The sequence below is a fragment of the Zootoca vivipara genome, chromosome 12 (genome assembly GCF_965207765.1).
Source record: "Zootoca vivipara chromosome 12, rZooViv2.hap1.1, whole genome shotgun sequence".
NCBI lineage: Eukaryota > Metazoa > Chordata > Lepidosauria > Squamata > Lacertidae > Zootoca > Zootoca vivipara.
The window spans coordinates 18,695,227-18,717,860 of record NC_142595.1 but is presented as its reverse complement, the minus strand read 5'-3'; the positions used below and the strand labels follow the sequence as shown (position 1 = coordinate 18,717,860).

Here is a 22,634-nt window from a genome sequence, read left to right as displayed (position 1 = left end):
GGTAGGTCGCGCGCCTCCCCACTCCCCTCGCCCATTGAGATCAGTAAGACTTAGGCCGCCTGGTTGCGTCCTGATTGCGCGCGATCCTAAACGTGCTTCCCGGCGAGAAAGCCCTGCGGAAATCCCAGGAACAGATTTATTGACGAAACGCGGTCAGCTAAGAGGTGTCAAACGGTCCTGGCTTCTGATGGCCCCAATTGCTGTTGGTTGGAAGTAGGGGGTTGTGGCGGCTTTCGAATGATACAGAGCTCTTCGTTAGGCAAGAGGGAAATTAGTTCTGGAGTTGGAGGAGGAGAGGTTCCTTTGTCGTGAGTGGCGATTACTCCTAGGTAAATGGGATTAGGGTGGCCGCGTCAGTCTAGCGAAACAACGTGATCGGTTTATTAGAATTGTTTCTACACCGAGTGTAATCACGTTTGCAGAGCAAGACGGATTACAATGCGCGCGCATTTATACAATCCGCCTTGCCCTGCAAATCTGATTGAACAGCAGGTCGAACTTTCCTGTTCTTCTCAGGAGTAAACCCCATGGACTTTAACAGGGTTACGCATAGGTAAAGCGCGTTGCACAGCAGCGGGAATGTTGTCAAATCAATTCTGTTGGGATACTGAGAAATATTAATATCTCACATCGAATACAACTGATCTGTAGAAAGGACTTTATGATCTGAAATCAGAGACAATGTACATACTTTTGTATCCCAAGGAAATCTTTAATAAAAACATTTTTTTAAAAAATGGTATGGAAGCTTGTGCGTCGGAGCGCGCAATTTTCCACAAATCGCTTCCATTTAAACGGGTGCGCTCTTGTAGAAGAGGAACTTTGCAACCCTATGCGCGTCTACTCGGAAGTAAATCCATTGAGTTCAGCGGATTGCGCAGGAATAGGGCTGCAGACCAGTAGCGCAACGCTTGGGGGAATCCAAGTGACCTATACACAGGATCGCCTTGTTTTAAAGCTGCAATCCTGTGTGTATTTAGTTGGATTGAATGCAGCGGGATTTGCTTCCGAGTAGCATGTGGTATGATCCGGGGAAGGCGGGGAAGCCTCGCTTCAAAAAGCAATCCTAGAAGATAATTCTGTTGTCATCGTTATTTTAATGATTCGCCTTTCAGCCCAAAGCTTCCCAAGGCGGCCTACAAACAAATGCGTTAAAACGCCACTCACCAAGAGCTCGTAAAACCAATGAACGTTGACGCCAATTGTTGTTTTTCCAAGGAAGGCTGATTTTTTTTATTACAGGCTTGTGGTATGGGGAAAGAGGCGGCTGCAATATCCCTTTCAAAAACAAATACAATAATAAATGTGGTATTAATACTTTCAATTATATAATAAAATTAATTGAAAGTAGTGCCATAAATTGCGGTATGTCGGAAATGTAAAATACAACACCAGAAACCCACACACGACGTTAGCGCGGAACCCTGGCGAGTCCTGGTTTTCTGGCTTTGAAGAAGAAAATAGGCAACATAGCGGCGCTTTTGATGTTTTTATAGTTAAGCTTCAGCAGGTGAGGGCGTTTTAAATCAGCATTAAAATAGAATCCGTCAGTGCAATGAGTTTTGGGGCATGGAAAGGCAAGACAACCCGAAGTGAATCGTTTTTTAAAAATTATTATTATTAATTATTATAAAAGCATGATGCTACGCCTACTGCGGAAGAGCTTGGCAGAAAATAAACACACCGGTCCCTGGAATAAGTAAAAGGCGAGGCCAGGAGTTCGCTTGGCTTCATCCCATCATCCCTAGAAATGTTCGCGGAGAATAGGGGCACCGCACAGAATAATTTCGGCCTGTGCGTCCCAAGTAATTTATTTAAACCATTTAATAACCTCTCCGTTTTATTTTTCCTTCGGAAAGGAGCCGTGAGGAGCAGAAGGCTTAAAAACAAAACTCTCGTTGCGCGCGCACACAGGGGTTTTCTTCCGAGGAAGCGCGCGCGGGATCGCCCTGTAGATCATTTTAGTGGACCAGCGGCGATCCGAGCTAAAGAGCGCTTTTAAGAAAGGAGAAATCGCTCACTTGTCGTTTTTAAAACCAGCGATCTGGCTTTGTGAGCGCGCGTCTTGGAGTGAACCCGAAACCCACGCCGTTTCCACCCGCTGCGCATTCCCCCCCCCCAAGACCTGCAGTTTAGGCGGTGTTAAATATCAGGCTGCTTCGTTTCTGTTCGGTTTCTTGGGCTCGTCTTGTGGTTTCTCCCGGCTGGCAAAGCAAGCTCTTCCTTAAGGAGAAAAGTGTTCTTATGTGGTTAATTTCAAGGGTTCCATTTAATTCGCGCTCCTATTCCTGAGCGTCCTCTAACCTGGCTAATTAAAATCTCGATTTAAAACCTGACATGGTGAAATGAAGATAATTTCATGCAGTCAAATCGTTGCTGCAGGTTTGCGCTTTCGACGGATCGTTATTTCTATGAATCATCCGAGCGACCGCTCTGGATGTTTTAGTTTCTTGAATGGCGCTTTCGTTTCCAGACGTTCTCCTCGCCCCCCCCCTTTTTAAATTAGAAAATGAATGAACAAGGCCCTGAGATCTCTCTTCAAAACGCATCGGAAGCCCCCTTCAATTTCAAGACGGCTTGACAGAATCCAAGTGTATGGCAATCTCTTAGAATAAATGCTTAATAAATAATAATAATTCATCTCTACGCAGGACTGAGAGAATCTCTATGCTGAAATCACCCTGCCAGCCATTGTATTTAATACTGAGCTAGAGGAGCCAATGGTTCAACTCAGTCATCTCTGCTTAGAGTTGTTGTATATTAATAATAATATACAATAATATATTAACACGACGGGCACCTGTGGTTGCAGGTGTGTTATTCCCACCTAGCAAAAACAAAACAAAGCCCCAACACCTTACATGTTCTCTCAGGCAATAAGTCATCGCCCTGGTTCTGCTAAACTTCAGATATCTGGTTTTATTACAGTATTGGTTTTATTTTGTAAACCGCCTTGGTTTTTGTGCAGTGAAAGGCGGACTCTAAAGCCTTTAAAATCAAGACTTCGGCATCTGTGTTTCAATACTGGCAGACGAGATTTCTTGCTTTAGACGAAGAACCAAGATTTTAAGAAGCGGCTAGTCGGGTGTGACACCCCCCCCCATTTTTAGCAACCCCAGTGTTAGAGACAGCGGGGAAACGGTCAACTTCGCCAGGGTGGGGAGGCACCTGCGTTGTAGGCTCCAGCGGGAAGTTCTCCTGCGCAAGAGCGCGAGGTTGATTTGCAGGAGAACCACCGGCGGATTTGTGCCCCGAAACGTCACCTTGACGGTCTCTTAAAATATCAGTTGTGTGCGTGCAAGGTCGGTCGCTTTTGATTCCTCTACTCAAAGGAGTCCGTAACTGGCTTTTACCATTCGCGATCAGAGAAACTTCTGATCATAAACGTTGTGGGAATGGGAAACGTCAGGATTTAAGGTAATTTTTCCATTATATAGCATAATAATATAATAATAATAATAATAACAATAATAATAATAATTAATAATAATAATAAATTTATATATTAAAAAGTATATTATATTCACGCACACATTCAGATTCCCCCCTCCCCCGTTTAACTTTCTGAGGGCCTCGATCCTCCTTTACACACGGAGCCAATCCACGTCCCCCACCCAGCAGATCCTTCAGCATAACAGAACACAGCCATCCAAGCAAAATCTGGCAATTGATAAACTAAACTAAAATAATCGGTTGGATCCAGACCGAACTGGTCCCCTTAAAATAGTCTCGATAATTTAAATCGCTCAAGTCACGGCTAAATTCCAACTGATTTCGATGGCAACTCCTCAAACCCCAGCCATTGTATACTCTGAAGCAAGCCCCATTTGACTCCATGGGACTTACTCCCAGGTAAAGGCGTGCTTAAATATAGGATTGCAGCCTTGGTCTGAATCCAGATTTTCGCGTGCTCTAATTGATGCAGAAATATTAAGGCTTTTCTTAGATTGAATGGATGGGCGGTGTTCCATTTTCTTTTTCTTCGTGTTTATATTTATTAAACTTTTTTAAAAAAAGTAGACACAGGGTCAGGCGCCTTGATTTTTCTTTTCAACTTAAATTATTCCTTAAGGGCTCGGTACTTTTATCTTTCTGACTAGCTGACATCTCGTACTTCGTGGATTGCGTGTAGGCGGTCATTATTTAGGTCTCTCCTCGTCTATCAAAGACAAGCGGCATCTCCAACCGGTTTATAAAACCACAAGAATTGTGTATTATTATTTTTTAGGAGGGGAAAGAGAGCTTACTTTTCACTTTGGCGGCGTTTGCTCAGGAGAACTCCTCCGCTGGTTTGCACTGCTCGATTTCCAGCAGATTAGAAGCGCGCTCCTACGCGTGTTTACGCGCAAATAACTCCCATTAAGTTCAACGGGAGTGAGAGCGCAGTTTGCGCTCCCTGCGCGCTCTTACTCGCGAGTAAATCACATAGAAAACAAATGGGGCTTCTTTCTCAGTAGACAAGCCCTGTGATTTCAGAGTAGATCGGTTTGTCATTTCCTTTTGGAGGCAGTTTCCGGTAGAAATGGAGCGGACAGGAGCAGTCTACTCAGAAGCAAGCCCCATTGAGTTCAAGGGGATTTGCTCCCACGTAAGCACGTAGTGGGTTGCAGAATAAGCTGGCAAAAAAAGAAAGAGAGAAGCAAATTATATTTAATAAAGGCTGAACCCAATATTCGCCAGTTAAACTGCAGCCTGCAGTTAAATTAGTGAAATTCGGAGTCCCCACCTCCGCAAATTGTGTTGAGGTTATTACAGTATTACTATTATTATTAATCCATTTGAATCCAGGTATTTTGGTTTAACCAAGCAAGGCAGATCGCGTTTATTTGATAACATTAACTGGTTGTGTTGGTATCAACAGAAAAGAAAAAAAACTGAACAGAGAATCTTCTTGGTGAAACTGTGTGCGTGTGTTTTAACTGAGATCAACAAAGCACAGTCCTAAAAAAAAATTCTTATAAATTTCCTTAGGGGAAGAAGAGGGGTGGGGAGAACCACGTGGGCGGGCCCAGGTAACCAAACACCCTGCACTCTCCATACTATTATTGGCCCTGGAACAAATAACTTTCTTCACCTGCAAAGCTCCCGCTCCCGAAGTGACTGCGGGTTGTTTACTTTGAGATCTGTTGCGACTGTTGCGATTGACAGCCAGAACCGCCGCTTGTTTACCGGGAACGAAGGTCTCCCAGGCTTGACAATCCCGAGAAATCACTGCATCCTTTACTCAGGATTAAATCTGACCGCCTACGATGGGGTTTACTCCTGCGTAAGGGGCCAGGTGGGGCTGTGGTCTAAACTACAGAGCAGGTTGGCAGTTAGAATCCCCTCGACTGAGTGAGCTCCCGTTGCTCGGTCCCTGCTCCTGCCATCCTAGCAGTTCGAAAGCACCTCAAAGTGCAAGTAGATAAATAGGTACCGCTCTGGCGGGAAGGTAAACGGCGTTTCCGTGTGCTGCTCTGGTTTGCCAGAAGCGGCTTTGTCATGCTGGCCACATGACCTGGAAGCTGCACACCGGCTCCCTCGGGCAATAAAGCGAGATGAGCGCCACAACCCCAGAGTCATCTGCGACTGGACCTAAGGGTCAGGGGTCCCTTTACCTTTAAGTGTGGATAGGGTTGTAAGCATTTCATCGTGATTCTATCCAGTTCAAGAAGTCTAGAGGAACTTGCTCTCGAGGAAAACCTTACTTGGAGGTTTTCAAGCAGAGCTTGGATGGCCGTCTGTTGTGGATGCTTTAGTTGAGATTACTGCATTGCAGGGGGTTGGACTAGATGGCCCTTGGGACCCTTCCAACTCTATGATTCTATGAAACCCCCTTCTAATCTAGCTTTCTGGTCTCAGAGCTGGCCAACCATGTGCTTATGGGATGCCCACACAAACAGGACAACCTGCACCCTTGCCCTCTCTAGTCCCCAGCATACTGCCTCTGATAGCAGACATAAAACATAGCCATAATGTCTAGTAGCCATGGAAAGACTTAACTTCCATTAATTTGTCTAATCCTCTCCTTTTTAAAGCCATCTAAGCTGGTGAACATCGCTACACCATCTTACAGGAGTGGATTTCACGCTTTAACCATGTGCTGTTATATTTATTCCCCTTTGCTGGCTGGGTGGCCTTGGGTTCTAATCTTACAAGAGGAGGAAAAACTTATTATCCGCTTCCCCCATTCCATGCACAAAATGTTACACACTTCCATCATGTGCCCCTTTACTCTTGGGTCCCCCCCCAAAAAAAACTAAAAAAGAAAGCAAAAAAACCTAGAATCATAGAATTGTATTAATAACAACAAGAATTTTATTGTTTATACCCTGCCCAATTCCAGCTGTAGAATTGAAAGGAACCCTTTGGTCATCTAATGCTTAGCTTTGCACTTGTTCTAGCAGTTATGTTGCTGCTCCTCACAGTGGAGTTTTCTCTATCCCCTGGAGGTTTTTCTGAACTCTTCCCAGCTCTGCGATACCCTTCCTGAGATGAGGCAGCCAGAACCGTCCATGGCCTACCAAATGGTGGGGTCTCACCTTAGATTTGTACAAGGGCATGGTGATATTATTGGCAGTTTAATTTTCAGACCCTTTCTAAATCATTCCTACCTTGGAATTCTGCTAGGATTGCGGCATTTCCACTTTAAGCTTATTTCTTTGGAAGTCAATGGGCCTTACTCCCAAGTAATGGCAGTTGTGCAGTGTGGATCTGCCTTTAGTCAGAAATTAGCCCAGGCGAGCATGCATAGGATCTTGCAGTTTTATAATGCAAGTCTGTACATGACTACTCAGGAACAAGCCCCATTGAGTTCGGTGGAAGTTGCTGCTGAGTAAGTGTGCATAAATTTGCAACCTTAGACTTGAAAGGCAGGTCTGCTTCTTCTTACTTTCTGTAAGTTGCCTGAGGTCCCCCCCCCCAGTTGCCATTGTTGTTGTTTTTCCCAAGTCAGTGCAGTGCTTGAATTATATATAAGTTTTAATACCAAAATTTTAAAAAGAAGATCTAAGTGCTGCACAGCATTAAAAATGAACACTGTTGTTGTTGTTGTTCTTTTTTAAAAAAGCAATAAGCACCAATACAACATAAAAAAACAGTAGTATGAAAGCATATAAAATCAGAATTTGGGGGATTTCGAAAAATAAAAATGGGATTCGATTTTATGGCCCAGGAGAAATGGAAACCTGTCTTTTTAGAAGGCGTCTGACTCAACTGGTAGTTGCTGCTTCAGGTTTCTGTAAATCCTTTTAGAGAGGAATGTGGATCAGGTGAATTCAATCCAAGTTTGATTACTGCAAAAGCGACAGAGACCGCCCCTTTCACAAAGTCAGGTAAGGATGCATAGGATCAGATCCCACACTGTTTCCAGGGGAGGGGGGGGGGTAGCTTCTCCTTCCTCATTTTACAAGATTCTCACACCTGTCTTGGATCAAATATCCTGTCCAGTCCGCCTGTTGGTCTGCCAAGATATGAAAATATAACACAACCACAGGGACTTATTTATTTGGCCAGTTCAACAGGTGAAGCTTCTCTGAGAGCTGCAGTGATGGTCCGAAGCGTCCGAACTATTTGCATTTCTGCCACACCGTGTTGCTCTGACATAGAGATCTTGCATTGTAAAAAATAAAGGAAAGTAAGACACCCCGGAAGAATGTGGAGTCTAAGGTGACCAAGATGAGCTCATAAAGATAGAAATCCCAAAGGATTAAAATGTCCAAGCTCTTGTTATGAATTTATGTTCTAGGAAACCAAGATTATGAGAAAGGATGAGCTCTAGCTATGTTCCTCTAGCGGAGTGGTTCTGTTAATTGGCAAGGATATGCTGTGAAATGTGATCCAGTGGAAGATTTCTTAAACGTTATTACTGGGTATTATTAAGTAGTGTTGGTATGATCCTCATCTGTATAGTTTGTCATACAGAAATTCAGATGGTAATCATGCTGCAAATAAAATCATAATGCATATACATAATATTGCTTAGTGTTAATAGTAATTACAGACCTAGTCATCCTACCAGGGGCCCTACAGGGACAGGCAATATAAGCAGAGCAAACGGGAGGTGGCAGGGAATAGTTGCTAGGCATCCTGCACCCACTTACCTGAGAGTAAGCTCCATTGAACTTGAGGGGACTTACTTCCAAGTAGATGTATGTAAGATTGTAACCCTAAGCACATTTATTTGGATACGCTATTGGGATGATGGTGGTGAAAGCAAGATAGGAACCAGAAAAAAAATATGAATTTGGGTGTGGATTTGAGTTTTATTTTAGGAAACTAAATTCCCTGCCTGGTGGATTTTAATATCCTTTCTGCTGTCTCTATCTCGGTATCATTCATGCTAATGAAAGGGATCATGTCTTCTTAAGATCAACTGACGTGGATCTCTTACCAAGATAGGAATTAGGAAACATTTCTTGGCAAACATTTGCCTATGTTTTGCATAACATAAGAAGCCAACAGTATTATTTATATGCTTTTACCACCAACATTTATGTGTCTTGGTGGCTTTTAACCATTAAAAAAAGGTACTGTAAAGGTAAAGGGACCCCTGACCATTAGGTCCAGTCATGACCGACTCTGGGGTTGTGGTGCTCATCTCGCGTTTTTGGCCGAGGGAGCCAGCATACAGCTTCCAGGTCATGTGGCCAGCATGACAAAGCCGCTTCTGGCGAACCAGAGCAGCACACGGAAACGCCGTTTACCTTCCCGCTGTAGCGCTCCCTATTTATCTACTTGCACTTTGACGTGCTTTCAAACTGCTAGGTTGGCAGGAGCTGGGACCGAGCAATGGGAGCTCATCCCGTTGCAGGGATTCGAACCGCTGACCTTCTGATCGGCAAGCCCTAGGCTCTGTGGTTTAACCCACAGCGTCACCCACGTCCCTGCTTTTAACCATAACAGGTGCCAAATCATATGGTCTAACCAGCAGCCACTGCAGTTTTCCGGCCCAATTTTATGTACATTTACTTAGGCATGAGTATGCAGATTTCAGTAGGACTTAACTCCTGTCCGTGTTTTGGATTTAGGATCACAGACTTAGGCTGTCCTAACCAGGAAGGAAGCCCCACGGAACTCAATGAGACTTGTTTCTGAGCAGAGGTCTGTCACTGTAGTGCTTTGCAATCTTAACGTGGGAGGGAAGACAGCAGGGCTTAACTTTTAACGTGGTGTCACACAAAGATGTTTTGAGAGAATGAAGTGGGGAACGTTGTGATGAGAAGTTAAACTTCCAACATTTGATTTTTAAAGCTTTAAAGGTGGCTGGGGTGGAGGGGCGGGGAGAAGCTCTCCTGCCTAAATAGACAGAATAAAATTGAAAAGAGATGGGGGGAGTTTGTGTGTGTGTGTGTGTGGAGGTGGGGAGACACTATTATGATTTTAAATTAAACAAACAAACAAATAAAACTGGGGAATTATGTGCCCCAAATGGGATCCTATGGGATCCACACTGAAGTAGGCAGTTGGAGAGACAATAGCGATGGGTCCCAAGATCCCTTGCAATATTGCAGGAAGATGCTCTTCAGTGAACGATGGTAAACACGAATTCTCCAGAATTTTGTCCCATCCCACTTCTCTCCTAGACTACCCCCCTTGTTTCTGACAATGCACCCTAGGCTTGTGATTGAGGCAGTATTGAGCCTCTGGTGCAACACAAACATCTTTGTGCCATGATAGCAGTTCTTGGGCAACAGGGCATCTTAACCCACCCTGTGCAATGCAGTTGCAAAAATTTTAAAAGTGGAGAGTCAACCTTTTTTTTTTTTTGCCAAAAGAAGCAGCTACTTTCTTACAGAGTGTTACTTCGTGATTTTGTTTTGTTTGCTAGTTGAAAAACGCAATAAAAACATGTGGCTTTATTGTTGTTTCAAAAACCATCTGCACACACCATACATTTAAAGCACGGCCACCAAAGAATTTGGGGAACTGTAGAATTTGTTAAGGGTGCTGGGAACTGTAGCTTGGTGGGGCCTGAACTACAAGTCTCAGAATTCTTTGGGACAGGGCAATGTGCTTTAAATGTATGGTGATGTGTGTGTTTGTGCGCATACCCCTAAACATTCTGTGAATCTAAGTTTGGCCTCATTGAGGGGCAGTATTTCAACATGAGTAGGAAAATGAGAGTACTGTACCCCCTAAACTTTTTGTTTTTTTAAAAGAAAAAAAGTACTGTTTGTCCGTATATGTGTAAAACCACTTTGGCATCTAAGCGGCATATAGGTAAAGAAATAATAATTATCTGTGTATATGCACATCTTGATAGTTAAAGGGAGCGGCCGTTTTTTGTGATTCCCCTGCCCTCAATCTTTCTCTGACTTGCCAAAACTTCTGTCTTCTGCAAGTGTTTGTCTTCTCTATTGTGGGTTCGACAGTAGCACATGGATGTGGTTTATTGAGGCGCCTAGGGAGTGTTCTTCGTTAAGCCTAACAGCTTGTCTTTTGCTTTGCACATCAATTGAGCTTCTTAATTAAAATTCACCCCGGTGAGAATTAAAAGCCGCACACTGCCCAGGGACCTCTCCTCCTTGCCTCTTTCCCCTGACACAGTTTCAAGCCAGGATGAGGGAAAACAAGGCCTCTGATTGGACAGCGACTCTTTCCTGAAATTGTTTGCATTTTTTGGACCCTGCTTTCTTCTCCTCAATTACTCTCTCCTCCTTGGGGGGGGGGAGGAGCAGGTTTTTAAAAACAAGGAATATAATGAGGAATTTTTTTGCATAATACAATCCAGTCTGGAATTTTTATGCAGAGTATGTTGGATTGGAAAGAACTGAGAATGTGTGCTAGATTTTCTGTTCCCATTTAGGAAAAAAAGAAGACCAAATTTGTTAAAACAGAATGGGCTTTGCACCTCCAAAGTACGGAGGAGGAAAAATGATGCTGATCGACCACGTATTACAATCCTTAGGTTTTGTACTTGGTAAATGATTTTTTTTCAAATTGCCTGTTCTCCATGAGACTGCTATAAAAAAGGAGAGAGATATGGAAAATGTGAATTTCTGAAGTTTGGCATAAATGGAGGCTTTCTGTCTAAGTGTAATTGCTGTGCAGGGTGGGTGATTTTCATGGGGCTGTGACTAGGGAGGGAATGGTTAAATTACCCTTCCTTCCCTAGTCCTTTAATGCACCATCTATGCATTAAAAAAAACCCAATAAAAATTGCTTTATGCACTTAATATTTTCATTATTGTTAACGCAGATGACATTGAACACGTTGAATTTAATGTAACATGGCACTGAACCCTTTAGTGTTATAATGATTTTATTTTCTTCAGAGATGGTACACACACACACACACACACACACACACACACACACACACACACACGGTGCCAGATTTACATAGAAGCTTAACAAGCTATAGCTTAGGGCCCCACTTTTTTGGGGGGCCCAAAAAAATTTAAAGGAAAAAACAAAACAGGATGTACATTTCCAAAATATAAGATAAGAAACAAATAAAATAAAATCTACATACAGCAATGGTGTTTTGTGTTGTGTAGGCTCCTATGATGTAAGTCATGGCCCCCGCCTGCTAGCCTACTCCCTATAATATCACTGGTTTGCTCATTTCTATATATAGGGTGCCTACATTCTGCATGTACAAATGGCTTGAGATACCTATGAGGTCCATAAATTACCATATAGCATATATTCAACACAAAAAAACAGTGACTATTTGTTGTTGACAAAGGACAGCTGGACATATAAAGGGCCCCATTACCTTCAGTAGCTTAGGGCCTCATCAAACCGAAATCCTGAGATATATATCTATTGCAGCACAGACTTGAATTTCACAGGGTTGCATCAAATGGACACATTTTGACCATGGAGCTTTGTATATGCATGCAAATGTCCTCCAAACTCCCCCACGCTCATCGCCTCTGCTGCTGTTCGCTGGCTGCTTGGCAGCTGTTTCAACATATCATTCCTTCTTGTTGTTGCCTAAACTGGGGCTCCTTTTTCCTGGTCATGTGATTGAGACTTAGCCACCGTGAGGATGTCACAACACCATCATGTAGCCAATCAGATCTGGCCAGTGCTATCATGTGGCCAACCAGATGTGGCCATGTGCTGACATCACAAAGCCAATTCATGGCATCGTTTCCTGCCCTCGCTCTGAGCGGAACCCTTTTACCACACCAAAATTGCCAGGCAAGGGAGAAGTGCCTACAGGCTGCCAAAGCTTCCCTGGAAAATTGCCTTTTGTGGGGACTCTGCTCGGTTTCAGCCATAGAGCTGAAAGTGCTAGTGTGGGCTGGATCCTGTTCCTACTCTAGGGTTGCAGCCCCCAAAATGCTCCCTTCTGGAGGTTCTTATGGCTATCAATGGCCACTAGTGGTAGCTTCTGCCCAACCACCATTGGGCAGGCAGACTGGGGTGCTTCTTGCTGGCAGGGCTCCCCCACAGTCAGTGGAAAACTCCCATCATCAGAGCCAGGCTGGGCTGGGCAGAGAGATACTTCTACCACATCCAACCCACCTCTAGTATTTCAGGCACTGCTGGATTTTACGTAGAAGCTAAACAAGCTATAGCTTAGGGCCCCAGTCTTTTGGGACCCCCCCCCCAAAAAAAAATAAAGGAAAAAACCCTGGATGTACATTTCCAAAATATAAGATAAAAAACAAATAAAGTAAAACCTACATACAGCGTTTTGTGTTGTGTAGGCTCCTATGATGATAAGTCATGGGCCCTGCCTGCTAGCCTGCTTCCTAAAATATCACTGGTTTGCTCCTTTCTATATATAGGGTGCCTTCATAAAATATGTATTTTATGATAAAATACATACTTCGTTATGTGCAAATGGCTTTAGATACCTATTAGGTCCATGAATTACCACATAGCATATATTCAACACAAAAAACAGTGACAATTTGTTGTTGACAAAAGACAGCAGGACAAATAAAGGGCCCCATTACCTTCAGTAGTTAGGTCCAGCCGTGGACGACTCTGGGGTTGCGTGCTCATCTCGCTTTACTGTCCGAAGGAGCCAGCGGACAGCTTCCTGGTCATGTGGCCAGCATGACTAAGCCGCTTCTGGCGAACCAGAGCAGCGCATGGAAACGCCATTTACCTTCCCGCCAGAGCAGTACCTATTTATCTACTTGCACTTGACATGCTTTTGAACTGCTAGGTTGGCAGGAGCTGGGACTGAACAATGGGAGTTCACTCTGTTGTGCGGATTCGAACCGCTGACCTTCTGATTGGCAAGCCCTAGGCTCTGTGGTTTAGACCACAGCGCCACCTGCTTAGGACCTCACCAAACTGAAATCCGTCCTTGATTTCAGGTTGGGGTTAGATTGCTCTGTGAGTTCATTCCTTCAACCCTTTCTACCACGATTTCTCTTCCTATCTATTTAAGAGGTTTAATCTCATGCTCAGTTCAGAAACACCTTTATGCCGCACCGCAAGGAGATTTCTTTTGCCATAAAATGCCCTTCTGCCACCTCCTCTATTCTCCCAGCTGCTCATTAGACTTTCGTTTTGGCAGGGCTTAAATCCTTGCACACTGTTTAAATGCTCCGAGTCCCTTATGCAGATTTGGGCACCTTTTTAAGCAGCAGATCGGAAGTCCATATATCCCCACATCAACACTGCAGAGCGGGTTAATGGTTGAGGGTCTCTCAAGGGTGTCTTGGGAGATGTAGTTCTGTGGTGCAGAAAACTCACTCAACGTTGATACCATATTTCTCCGATGAAAATAGGGAAGCCCTAAGGAAAAGCAGGACATTCCGGGATCCAATCAGAAACCAGGACGGCTTCTGTAAATCTGGGACTGTCCCCGGAAAATAGGGACACTTGGAGTAAGGTTGCCTTATGCCAAGAATTTCCCGGACGTAGTGGGGATTTGGCCATTGATAACAGTCTCTGGACAGGAATCGCTGGAATGTCCGGGGAAATCCAGACGTATGGCAACCAATGTCGGAAAAGTAGTATTTGGCTCAAAATAGCTCAAAAACCTTTTTATTAAAAAAACTTTTGTTTCCGGATTTTTACTTTTTGAAATATGCCAACCCTAAATTGGAGGTTCTGTGATAACATGCAAGCCCTTGCTTATTTCCTCTGCAGTATTGTTGTTCACTGCAATGGGAATCCAGTAGCATACAGACAACTGGCCTGCTTTCCCCTGAATCCCAAAGATCACTGGGAAGAAGCACTGTGGCACTGTGAAAATTATACAGTTTTTAAATTCTCCATAGCTGCTAGAAGTGATGACATAAAAAAGGTAAAGGGACCCCTGACCATTTGGTCCAGTCGTGACCAACTCTGGGGTTGCGGTGCTCATCTCGCTCTATAGGCCGAGGGAGCCGGCATTTGTCCGCAGACAGCTTCCAGGTCATGTGGCCAGCATGACTAAGCCACTTCTGGTGAACCAGAGCAGCGCACGGAAACACCGTTTACCTTCCCACTTGGAGCGGTACCTATTTATCTACTTGCACTTTGACGCGCTTTAGAACTGCTAGGTTGGCAGGAGCTGGGACCGAGCAACGGGAGCCCACCCTGTTGCAGGGATTCGAACTGCCGACCTTCTGATCAGCAAGCCCTAGGGCTCTGTGGTTTAACCCACCTGTGGCCCTAGAAGTGATGACATAGCAGGGCTTTAAATGTATAGTGAGAAGGCAACCATGCTCTGTATGCCTGATGGACTTTGTATGGTTGTGTTACCGGTATCTCAGCCCTGTTCAGATATCCTTGCCCATTGATTGATGCACTATCAAGTGATGACTTGCATGTTTGACAGAGCCTTCAAAAGACAGGTGACAGCTACATTTTCCAAGGGAGGTAGTCAGTAAAGGATGTACAGGAATGCCCGGTCCCTGATACACAGTTGATCCACATGGTCATTTTGGGGTCTTTAAAAAATGTCTGTAGCTATTTTCCTGCCCCCTTAGCCAGTGCCGGATTTACATATAAGCTAAAAAACTATAGCTTAGGGCCCCACTCTCTTGGGGGTCCCCAAAAATTAAAGGAAAAGAAACCCTGGATGTACATTTCCAAAATATAAGATAAAAAACAAATAAAATAAAACCTACATACAGCAACAGTGTTTTGTGTTGTGTAGGCTCCTATGATGTAAGTCAGGCATCCCCAAACTGCGGCCCTCCAGATGTTTTGGCCTACAACTCCCATCATCCCTAGCTAACAGGACCAGTGGTCAGGGATGATGGGAATTGTAGTCCAAAACATCTGGAGGGCCGAAGTTTGGGGGTGCCTGATGTAAGTCATGGGACCTGCTCGCCTGCTCCCTAAAATATCCCTAGTTTGCTCGTTTCTATATATAGGGTGCCTACATTCTGCATGTGCAAATGGCTTGAGATACCTATGAGGTCCATAAATTACCCATATATTCAACACAAAAAACAGTGACAATTTGTTGACAAAGGACAGCTGGACATATAAAGGGCCCCATTACCTTCAGTAGCTTAGGGCCTCGTCAAATCTCAATCCGGCCCTGCCCTTAGCTCATACTAAACACATACCCTCCAACATTTCTCCGATGAAAATATTGACATCTCATTCCATAATGATAATCTTGCTGTATATACTGGGTTGCCCCAGCACTCTGGGCAGCTTCCAACATATATAAAAACATAATAAAACATTCGCAAAAAAACCCTTCCCTATACAGGATTGCCTTCAGACACCTTGGGAGTTGGATAACTCCATACCCTCCAGCGGAAAATACAGACATCCTACCATATCCTCCAACATTTCTCCAATTAATTTTCCTACAGAAAAGTGGGAGATTCTGGGATCAAATCAGAGACCAGGATGTCTTCTCTAAATCAGAAGCGTTCCTGGAAAATAGGGACACTTGGAGGGTTTGTAAACGTTTCCATGGTGTAAATCCTGCCTTAGTGGAGGAGTGGGAGCCAAGTGCTAGGCTAGGGTGTGGCTAAATTTGGCAGATGGGGAGGGCCGTCTGTCTGTCAATCATGTGACATCACAACCGTCAATCATGTGACATCATAATGCTCTGCTGGTATCTGGGATCTAGGCTGGTGGTTGAGGCTCAACTCTTAGCCAGGACTTAATCTACAGATTTTCCAAATAATATCTCAGCCCCTAGGAGTTAGTACTAGAGGGTTCCTGAGTGTACACAGAGAGCCACATGCAGTCACCACAACCTGCCCACTCACCATAAAAACTGAGGTTTTTGTGTCACCTCTCCAATTAGGAATTAGGAACTGAACTGTGACTAATTGGAACAGTGGGCATTTTCAGATTTGTTTTTGCACCTGTGGGTTGACATGTGAACACAGTGCTTTTGTGCATGTGCAGAGTGCTTTCTTCACCTAGCTTCAGTGGTGTATTATTGAGAGGTAGATACAGAGATTCCAACGGACCTTATAAACTTTATGTATGCTACAACAGCAACTAGAACGGTATTTGCCCAGAGGTGGAAAGAAGACATTATTCCAACCAAGGAAGAGTGGCCGATCAAATTAATGGACTATGCCGAAATGGCAAAATTAACAGGTGTAATAAGAAACCAAGAGGGGGAAAGAGTTATTAAAGAGTGGGTGAAATTTGTGGAATATTTGAAAAGTTCTGGCATCAACAGGGTTAACCTAAAACCAGCAGTTTAATAAAAAAAAAGATTATTAAGAGAAAGAAAAGAATAACTTAAAGAGGGAGTTATGTGGAAAATGCAGTATAAAAAAACTAAAACTAAAGCAAAAACCACAAAAGGAGGGGAGGGGAGGCAAATTCGTAACGGTTCTGGATCATTTGTGAGTTACGTGTTTGGTATTTGTATGTTTGTAAACTTTTGAAAAACCAAAAAACCAAAAACAAACAAACAATGCTATTAATGGTGGGGGGCAGAGACTCTCTTTAGAAATTAGTGGGTCTACTTTGTTCACTTCAAAACTGGTGGGAGGCTCTCCTGCTGACTTGGGAGGGGGGCGGGTTCCTGGGTGTCTGCCCCCAAATCCTGCTTGACGGCATAATCAAGGTCTTTGAGGGCATCAGTGGCTCTGAGGTTTAATCTACCTCATTCCTATGCTACCCTCTTGCAAATCGATTCCAGCTGCTGTGCTGATGCACTCCCCACATTTCAAGCACACAAACAAACACAAACAAATAAATAAAATAAAAAATGTACAAAACGACTGATTTGAAAATTCAGTTTGTGTGAATAGTAGTGTCTTCAGCATCAGATGCTAATGAGCAAAACAACAACAGATGGAGTAGCTACCAGAAAGTACCCATTTCTAAATACAGTACGCCCTTCGTCACTGTATACACATCATGCAATCTTATGATTATACAATCCTCACTGGGAAGGGGGAAAAACAACAACACTTACCTGGTGCCATTTCAAGCAAGGGTTGAAGAAGATCATACAAACACAATTTCTTTCTTTCTTTTTTTTTAAATATTCTTTATTGAAAGTACAAAATTACAAGTGGACAGAGTAAGATAAGACACGGAAAAGAAGAAACAAGAAATAGTACCCATGTAGAAAAAAAAGCAGAAGAAAAAGGATGTTGTGTACATTAAGAAAAGGGGGTGGGGGATTGTTATTGTAGTTTAAAAAAGGTAAAGGTACCCCTGACCGTTAGGTCCAGTCGTGAACGACTCTGGGGTTGCGTGCTCATCTCTCTCTATAGGCTGAGGGAGCCGGCGTTTGTCCGCAGACAGCTTCCAGGTCATGTGGCTAGCATGACTTAGCAGCTTCTGGCGAAACCAGAGCAGCACACGGAAACACCATTTACCTTCCCGCTGTAGGGGTACCTATTTATCTACTTGCACTTTGAGGTGCTTTCAAACTGCTAGGTGGGCAGGAGCAGGGACTGAGCAACGGGAGCTCACCCCCGTCACAGGGATTCGAACTGCTGACCTTCCAATCGGCCAATATGGTATTTATGAACTGGAAAAACAGAAATGCAGCTCCCTTTAATGATTGGATGGAGAATAAGGATAAGCTCGCCACAAATGAACAAGTTGTGCACAAATGTAGATTTGCCATGGACAAATGTAACGATATTTGGAATTCGTTTTTATAAAGATGTAAGCACAGATTTAACAGGGGCCCACCCCATCCCAGTGGTTGCATGCATTTATCCAAATCCTGCATAAATCTTTGTCTGGTTATATGTTAAGAATCTCTGGAATTGGGTCCAGTTACTTACTTACTTTTCCCTTTCACCTTTCTGTTTGCTTTCGAAGACCTTGAGAAATCGACCATCATTGAGAACGGCGAAATCCGCATCAATGGCAAAGGCAAGAAGATCCGCAAGCCTCGCACCATCTACTCGAGTCTCCAGCTCCAGGCCCTCAACCAGCGCTTCCAGCAAACCCAGTACCTGGCGTTACCCGAGCGAGCAGAGCTAGCAGCGCAGTTGGGCTTGACCCAAACCCAGGTGAGATGTTGCAAACATCCTTTGGTTCATTTATCTGTAATGTAACTTTCCCCATCCCCTGGTTCCTAGGAGTTTAGGGTGTGACCTACATGTAGAGAAAGAGGACCTTAATACTTGTGTAAAAAACCAGAAAAAAGGTAAAGATAAAGGGCCCCTGGATGGTCAAGTCCAGTTAAAGGCGATTATGGGGTTGTGGCGCTCATCTTGCTTTCAGGCCGAGGGAGCCAGCATTTGTCCACAGACAGCTTTCCAGACCATGTGGGCAGCATGACTAAACCGCTTCTGGCACAACGGAAGACCGCGATGGAAACCAGAGTGCATGGAAACGCCGTTTACCTTCCTGCTGCAGCGGTACCTATTTATCTACTTGCACTTTGATGTGCTTTCAAACTGCTAGGTTAGCAGGGGCTGGGACTGAGCAACGGGAGCTCACCCTGTGGCGGGGATTCAAACTGCCGACCTTCTGATCGGCAAGCCCAAGAGGCTCTATGGTTTGGACCACAGCGCCACCTGGATACTTGTGTATCCATAACTATTAAGGGTGCTCTCTTTTGCATCTGGCCAGGGTCTCCCTTTATTATATCCTCAAAGCAACCCAGAGAGATAGGGTAGGCAGATGTGACATTTAAAGTACACGACTTTTCCCCAAAGAATCGTGGGAAGTGTCATTTTTTAAAGGCACTGGTGGGCAATAGGTGCCAACTCTATAGGGCTGAGGCACCTTCACCCCCACCATGTCTGCTGGGACGGGTCTGAGCCCCCCCCATCTTGAGGGGGCAGGGGAGGCTGAGCTCTTCCTCACCTGCCCACCCACCTGCCCCTCCATCCCCCTCTTTCCTACCTTTGGTCGCTGTCCTCCACCACCTTGAGAGATGCTGCGTCGCCTGGCTGGAGGTTGCACACCACCCAGAGACACTGCACGGTCTGTGATGATACGACACATGTGATGTCACACACATGATGGGGCCCCCAATGTTGGGCACAGGTTGGCGCTTCTACGAGTAGGAAATGTGTAGCTCTTTGAGGGGTAAACTACAGTTCCCAGGATTGTTTGAGGGGAATCCATGTCTCTTAAATGAATGGTGTGGATGTGATCAGAAGGATAAGTGAGTTGGAAGGGATGTCAGGAAACCGGGAATTATGTTCACATGTGGTGGGGGGTGCAAATATGTACTATTTTTTTTTCTGTTTAAGGAGGTAACAGAAATCACTGGGTTAAAGATGACGAAAAGTCCGGAGGTAGCAGCATTATTATCAATTTACGATGGGGTAGAAGATTCGCAGGCTGCACGGATTATGATAGCTAGGAAGAATGCAGAATGCAAAATGGAAGAATGGTAGAAAGAGGTGTGAGATATAGCTATTAATGATAAATTAACATGTGCCATTAAGGTAAGGCGGGGAATAGGCAGGAGGAATGATTTGGGGGGAGATATGGAGGGTGTTTGTAGAATTTGTACTGTTAAAACGGAAAGGGGTCAAGCCATCGCAAGAGGTGTTGAAATTTTGGGAGGTTGGGTAGTTACAATGGAATGGTCTCGGTGGTGGGGTGCACATTTTTATTCTTATTTATGTATTATCATTACCTTGTCAAATAATAATAATAATAATAATAATAATAATAATAATAATAATAATTTTTAAAAAGAAGGATAAGTGATAGCCTCAAGGCCACCCAGAGAGCTTTGTGGCGGCATGTGATATTAGAGTATGTTCACATTAGCGACTTAAAATGCAGCAAAGTGTTTGTGTGTGAAGGCGATCTTACCTCTTAGCCAGTCTCCCTCTTCCAAATTTCCTTCCTTTTCCAAAGAAAAGGAAGAAAATAAAGAGGAGAGGAAAGGAAAGGAGAGGAATGCAAGGCCCTCTATCACAATTATATCTTAACCCTTATTCCAATCACAGAAGAGTGAAATCTCCCAGCTCTCGCTTGGGAGCTTCCCCATCACCTTCCTGTATCTTCATTAATCCAAGATGGGGAACCTCAAAAAGTAAAGCATAAATATAAATGGAACCAGGGCATTTTTTTCCAGCCAGAACTCACCAGAACTCAGTTCCAGCACCCCTCAGGTGCATGCCATTGCCATTATAAGAGAACAAGGGAGGCGTTCATGGCGAGTTCAGGCACCTCTTTTTCTATAAATGCAGCACTGGATAGAATTAGCAGAAAGAAAACAAGAATTAGCAATCATAGAAAGGGAAGATACCCCCCCCCCAACTCCTGCTCTTAACTACTACATCCAGGGCCAGATTTAGGTTTGACGAGGCCCTAAGCTACTGAAGGTAATGGGGCCCTTTTTATGTCCAGCTGTCCTTTGTCAACAACAAATTTGTCGCTGTTTTTTGTTTTGAATATATGCTATATGGCAATTTATGGACCTAATACACGACACAAAACAAACACCGTTGCGATATGAAGGTTTTATTTTATTTGTTTTTCATCTTATATTTTGGAAATGGGTATCTAAAGCCGTTTGCACATAACAAAGTATGTATTTTATCAAAGGAATTGTTGAACTGAAACACAATTACGAAGAAATATATTAATAGTGAAATACAATTAAGAAGCCCAAATACAATTAAGAAGCTGCGCATGTCATTCCTTTCGTGGCCACAACTGCGCAGCCTACAGACAAGAAAGAGGTGACAGCAGGCTTGAGAGGTTTGCGGAAGCACAAGAAATGCGTTTGGGGGAGGGTGCATTGCGTAGTGTGGGACCCAATAGCAGCCGAGCGCGCACTGAGCACGCTCAGTGGCTGTGGAATGCTGACGGACGGTTTCAGGGAGGTGGTGGAAAGCGAGGGAGCGAGGGAATGAATGGAAGGGAGAGGCTGGAATCATGAGCAGCAACACCCCCCACCGGTGGTGACATTTTATTGTGCAGGTGTGACAGTGGCAGGTGCCGAGCAGAGTGAGGTGTTCTCTGCCCAGAAGGTGTTGCGCTTTTCCTTAGGCAAGACACTAATGGAGAAAGCTCAGGAACAAACAGGAGGATTGTGGGAATGCGGTAGAGTGGCACTGGAAATGAAGTATGAGGTTTCCCCCTGTGGCTGGAAATGCTTCACCTGTTGAATTTCTGGCTGCGCCCCCAGTATTTAAGAAGCACGGGATCCCTGCCAGGATGACAACAACCATGTATATTCAACTGGGAAAGCTTATGAAACTGGAGGAGAACTCCCCTTTCGGTGCGCCAAATCCAAAGGCACGGTCCGGTGATGACTGTTTCCACGTGACTAGCGCTGGAGTCTCACCCCCTGCGTTTTGCCCACAGTTTGGGTTTTTTTTAGGGGAATTGGCACCGTTGAAAGTTTGCTCCACTCACCCAGAAGCCCTTCCGCACAGGTGGTTGAGGAGCTTAAGGAGATCGCTCGAGACAGACAGATGTCAGGGGTGAGCCCAGAGCCAGAGGCATAAAAAAGATTTATTTTTTATTTAGGCAGAGAAGACGAGAGTCAAGTAAGAACCTGCCAAATCTGCACGCTGAGAACTTGTGGGGTGGGTGAGGGCAGGGAATTGTGTTGTAGGGCCGTGAAGTGTTATAAAACGGAGTTCTTCCTCTGTTCGATATCAGAATGAGCAGGTAAACCAAACGTGAATAGAAAAAAATATTTTGAACCTAATAGTTCCCCCAATTGGCTACTTGGTAGATAAAGGTGCTACCGGTATATGTGCATTTCACAGAATCGTAAGAGCCGGAAGGGAACATAGGGGTCATTTAGTCCAACCCCTGCGATGCAGGAATCTTTTTGCCCAACGTGGGGCTCGAACCCATGATCCTGAGGTTAAGAGAACTTGTATTATGTCATAAAATTGATACACCCCTCGCTTGGAGAAACCTCAAAGCAGTTTACGAAAAGATAAAGCAATGAAATCAAGGGGCTTTAAAACATACAAAAGTTAACATGCTAAAACAGATTAAAATTAGAATAGATTAGCCCGTGGAATTTTTGGCTTTCGGGCAGGGGAGGAGTTGGTATTCTGCAACAAATTCTGGTTCCGCAGTGGAATGAAAGAGTAATAGCAAAAGTCAGGACTCTTGCCTCAGTGTAAGGCACTTGTGGAAACAAGGATCTCAGATAGTTCTGCTCCGCTGGATGTGCAAAAAGTTCCTCTGTGCTTTGGACATCACAAGCACCCTCCGCTTGCACACTTAGACGCTGTGTAGTGCGAAGTTCAGCCAAAATAAGTAAATAGGATATTGTCTGTATCGGCTAGTATATGAGTAGGCTTCAAAAACTCAGTTTGTTCTGTTCAGTGTTTTGTGTGTGTGTGTGTGTGTTATGTGTG

General features: G+C 44.3%; 1 protein-coding gene across 1 annotated transcript in view; it reads left to right on the top strand.

Moving 5' to 3' along the window:
- DLX4 (distal-less homeobox 4) overlaps window positions 1–22,634 on the top strand; it is a 35,954-nt gene that overhangs the window by 5,440 nt on the left and 7,880 nt on the right. The window contains exon 2 of the mRNA XM_035136628.3: window positions 18,154–18,347. Coding sequence (XP_034992519.1) covers window positions 18,154–18,347 — 194 coding nt within the window. The remainder of the gene's footprint in view (window positions 1–18,153; window positions 18,348–22,634) is intronic.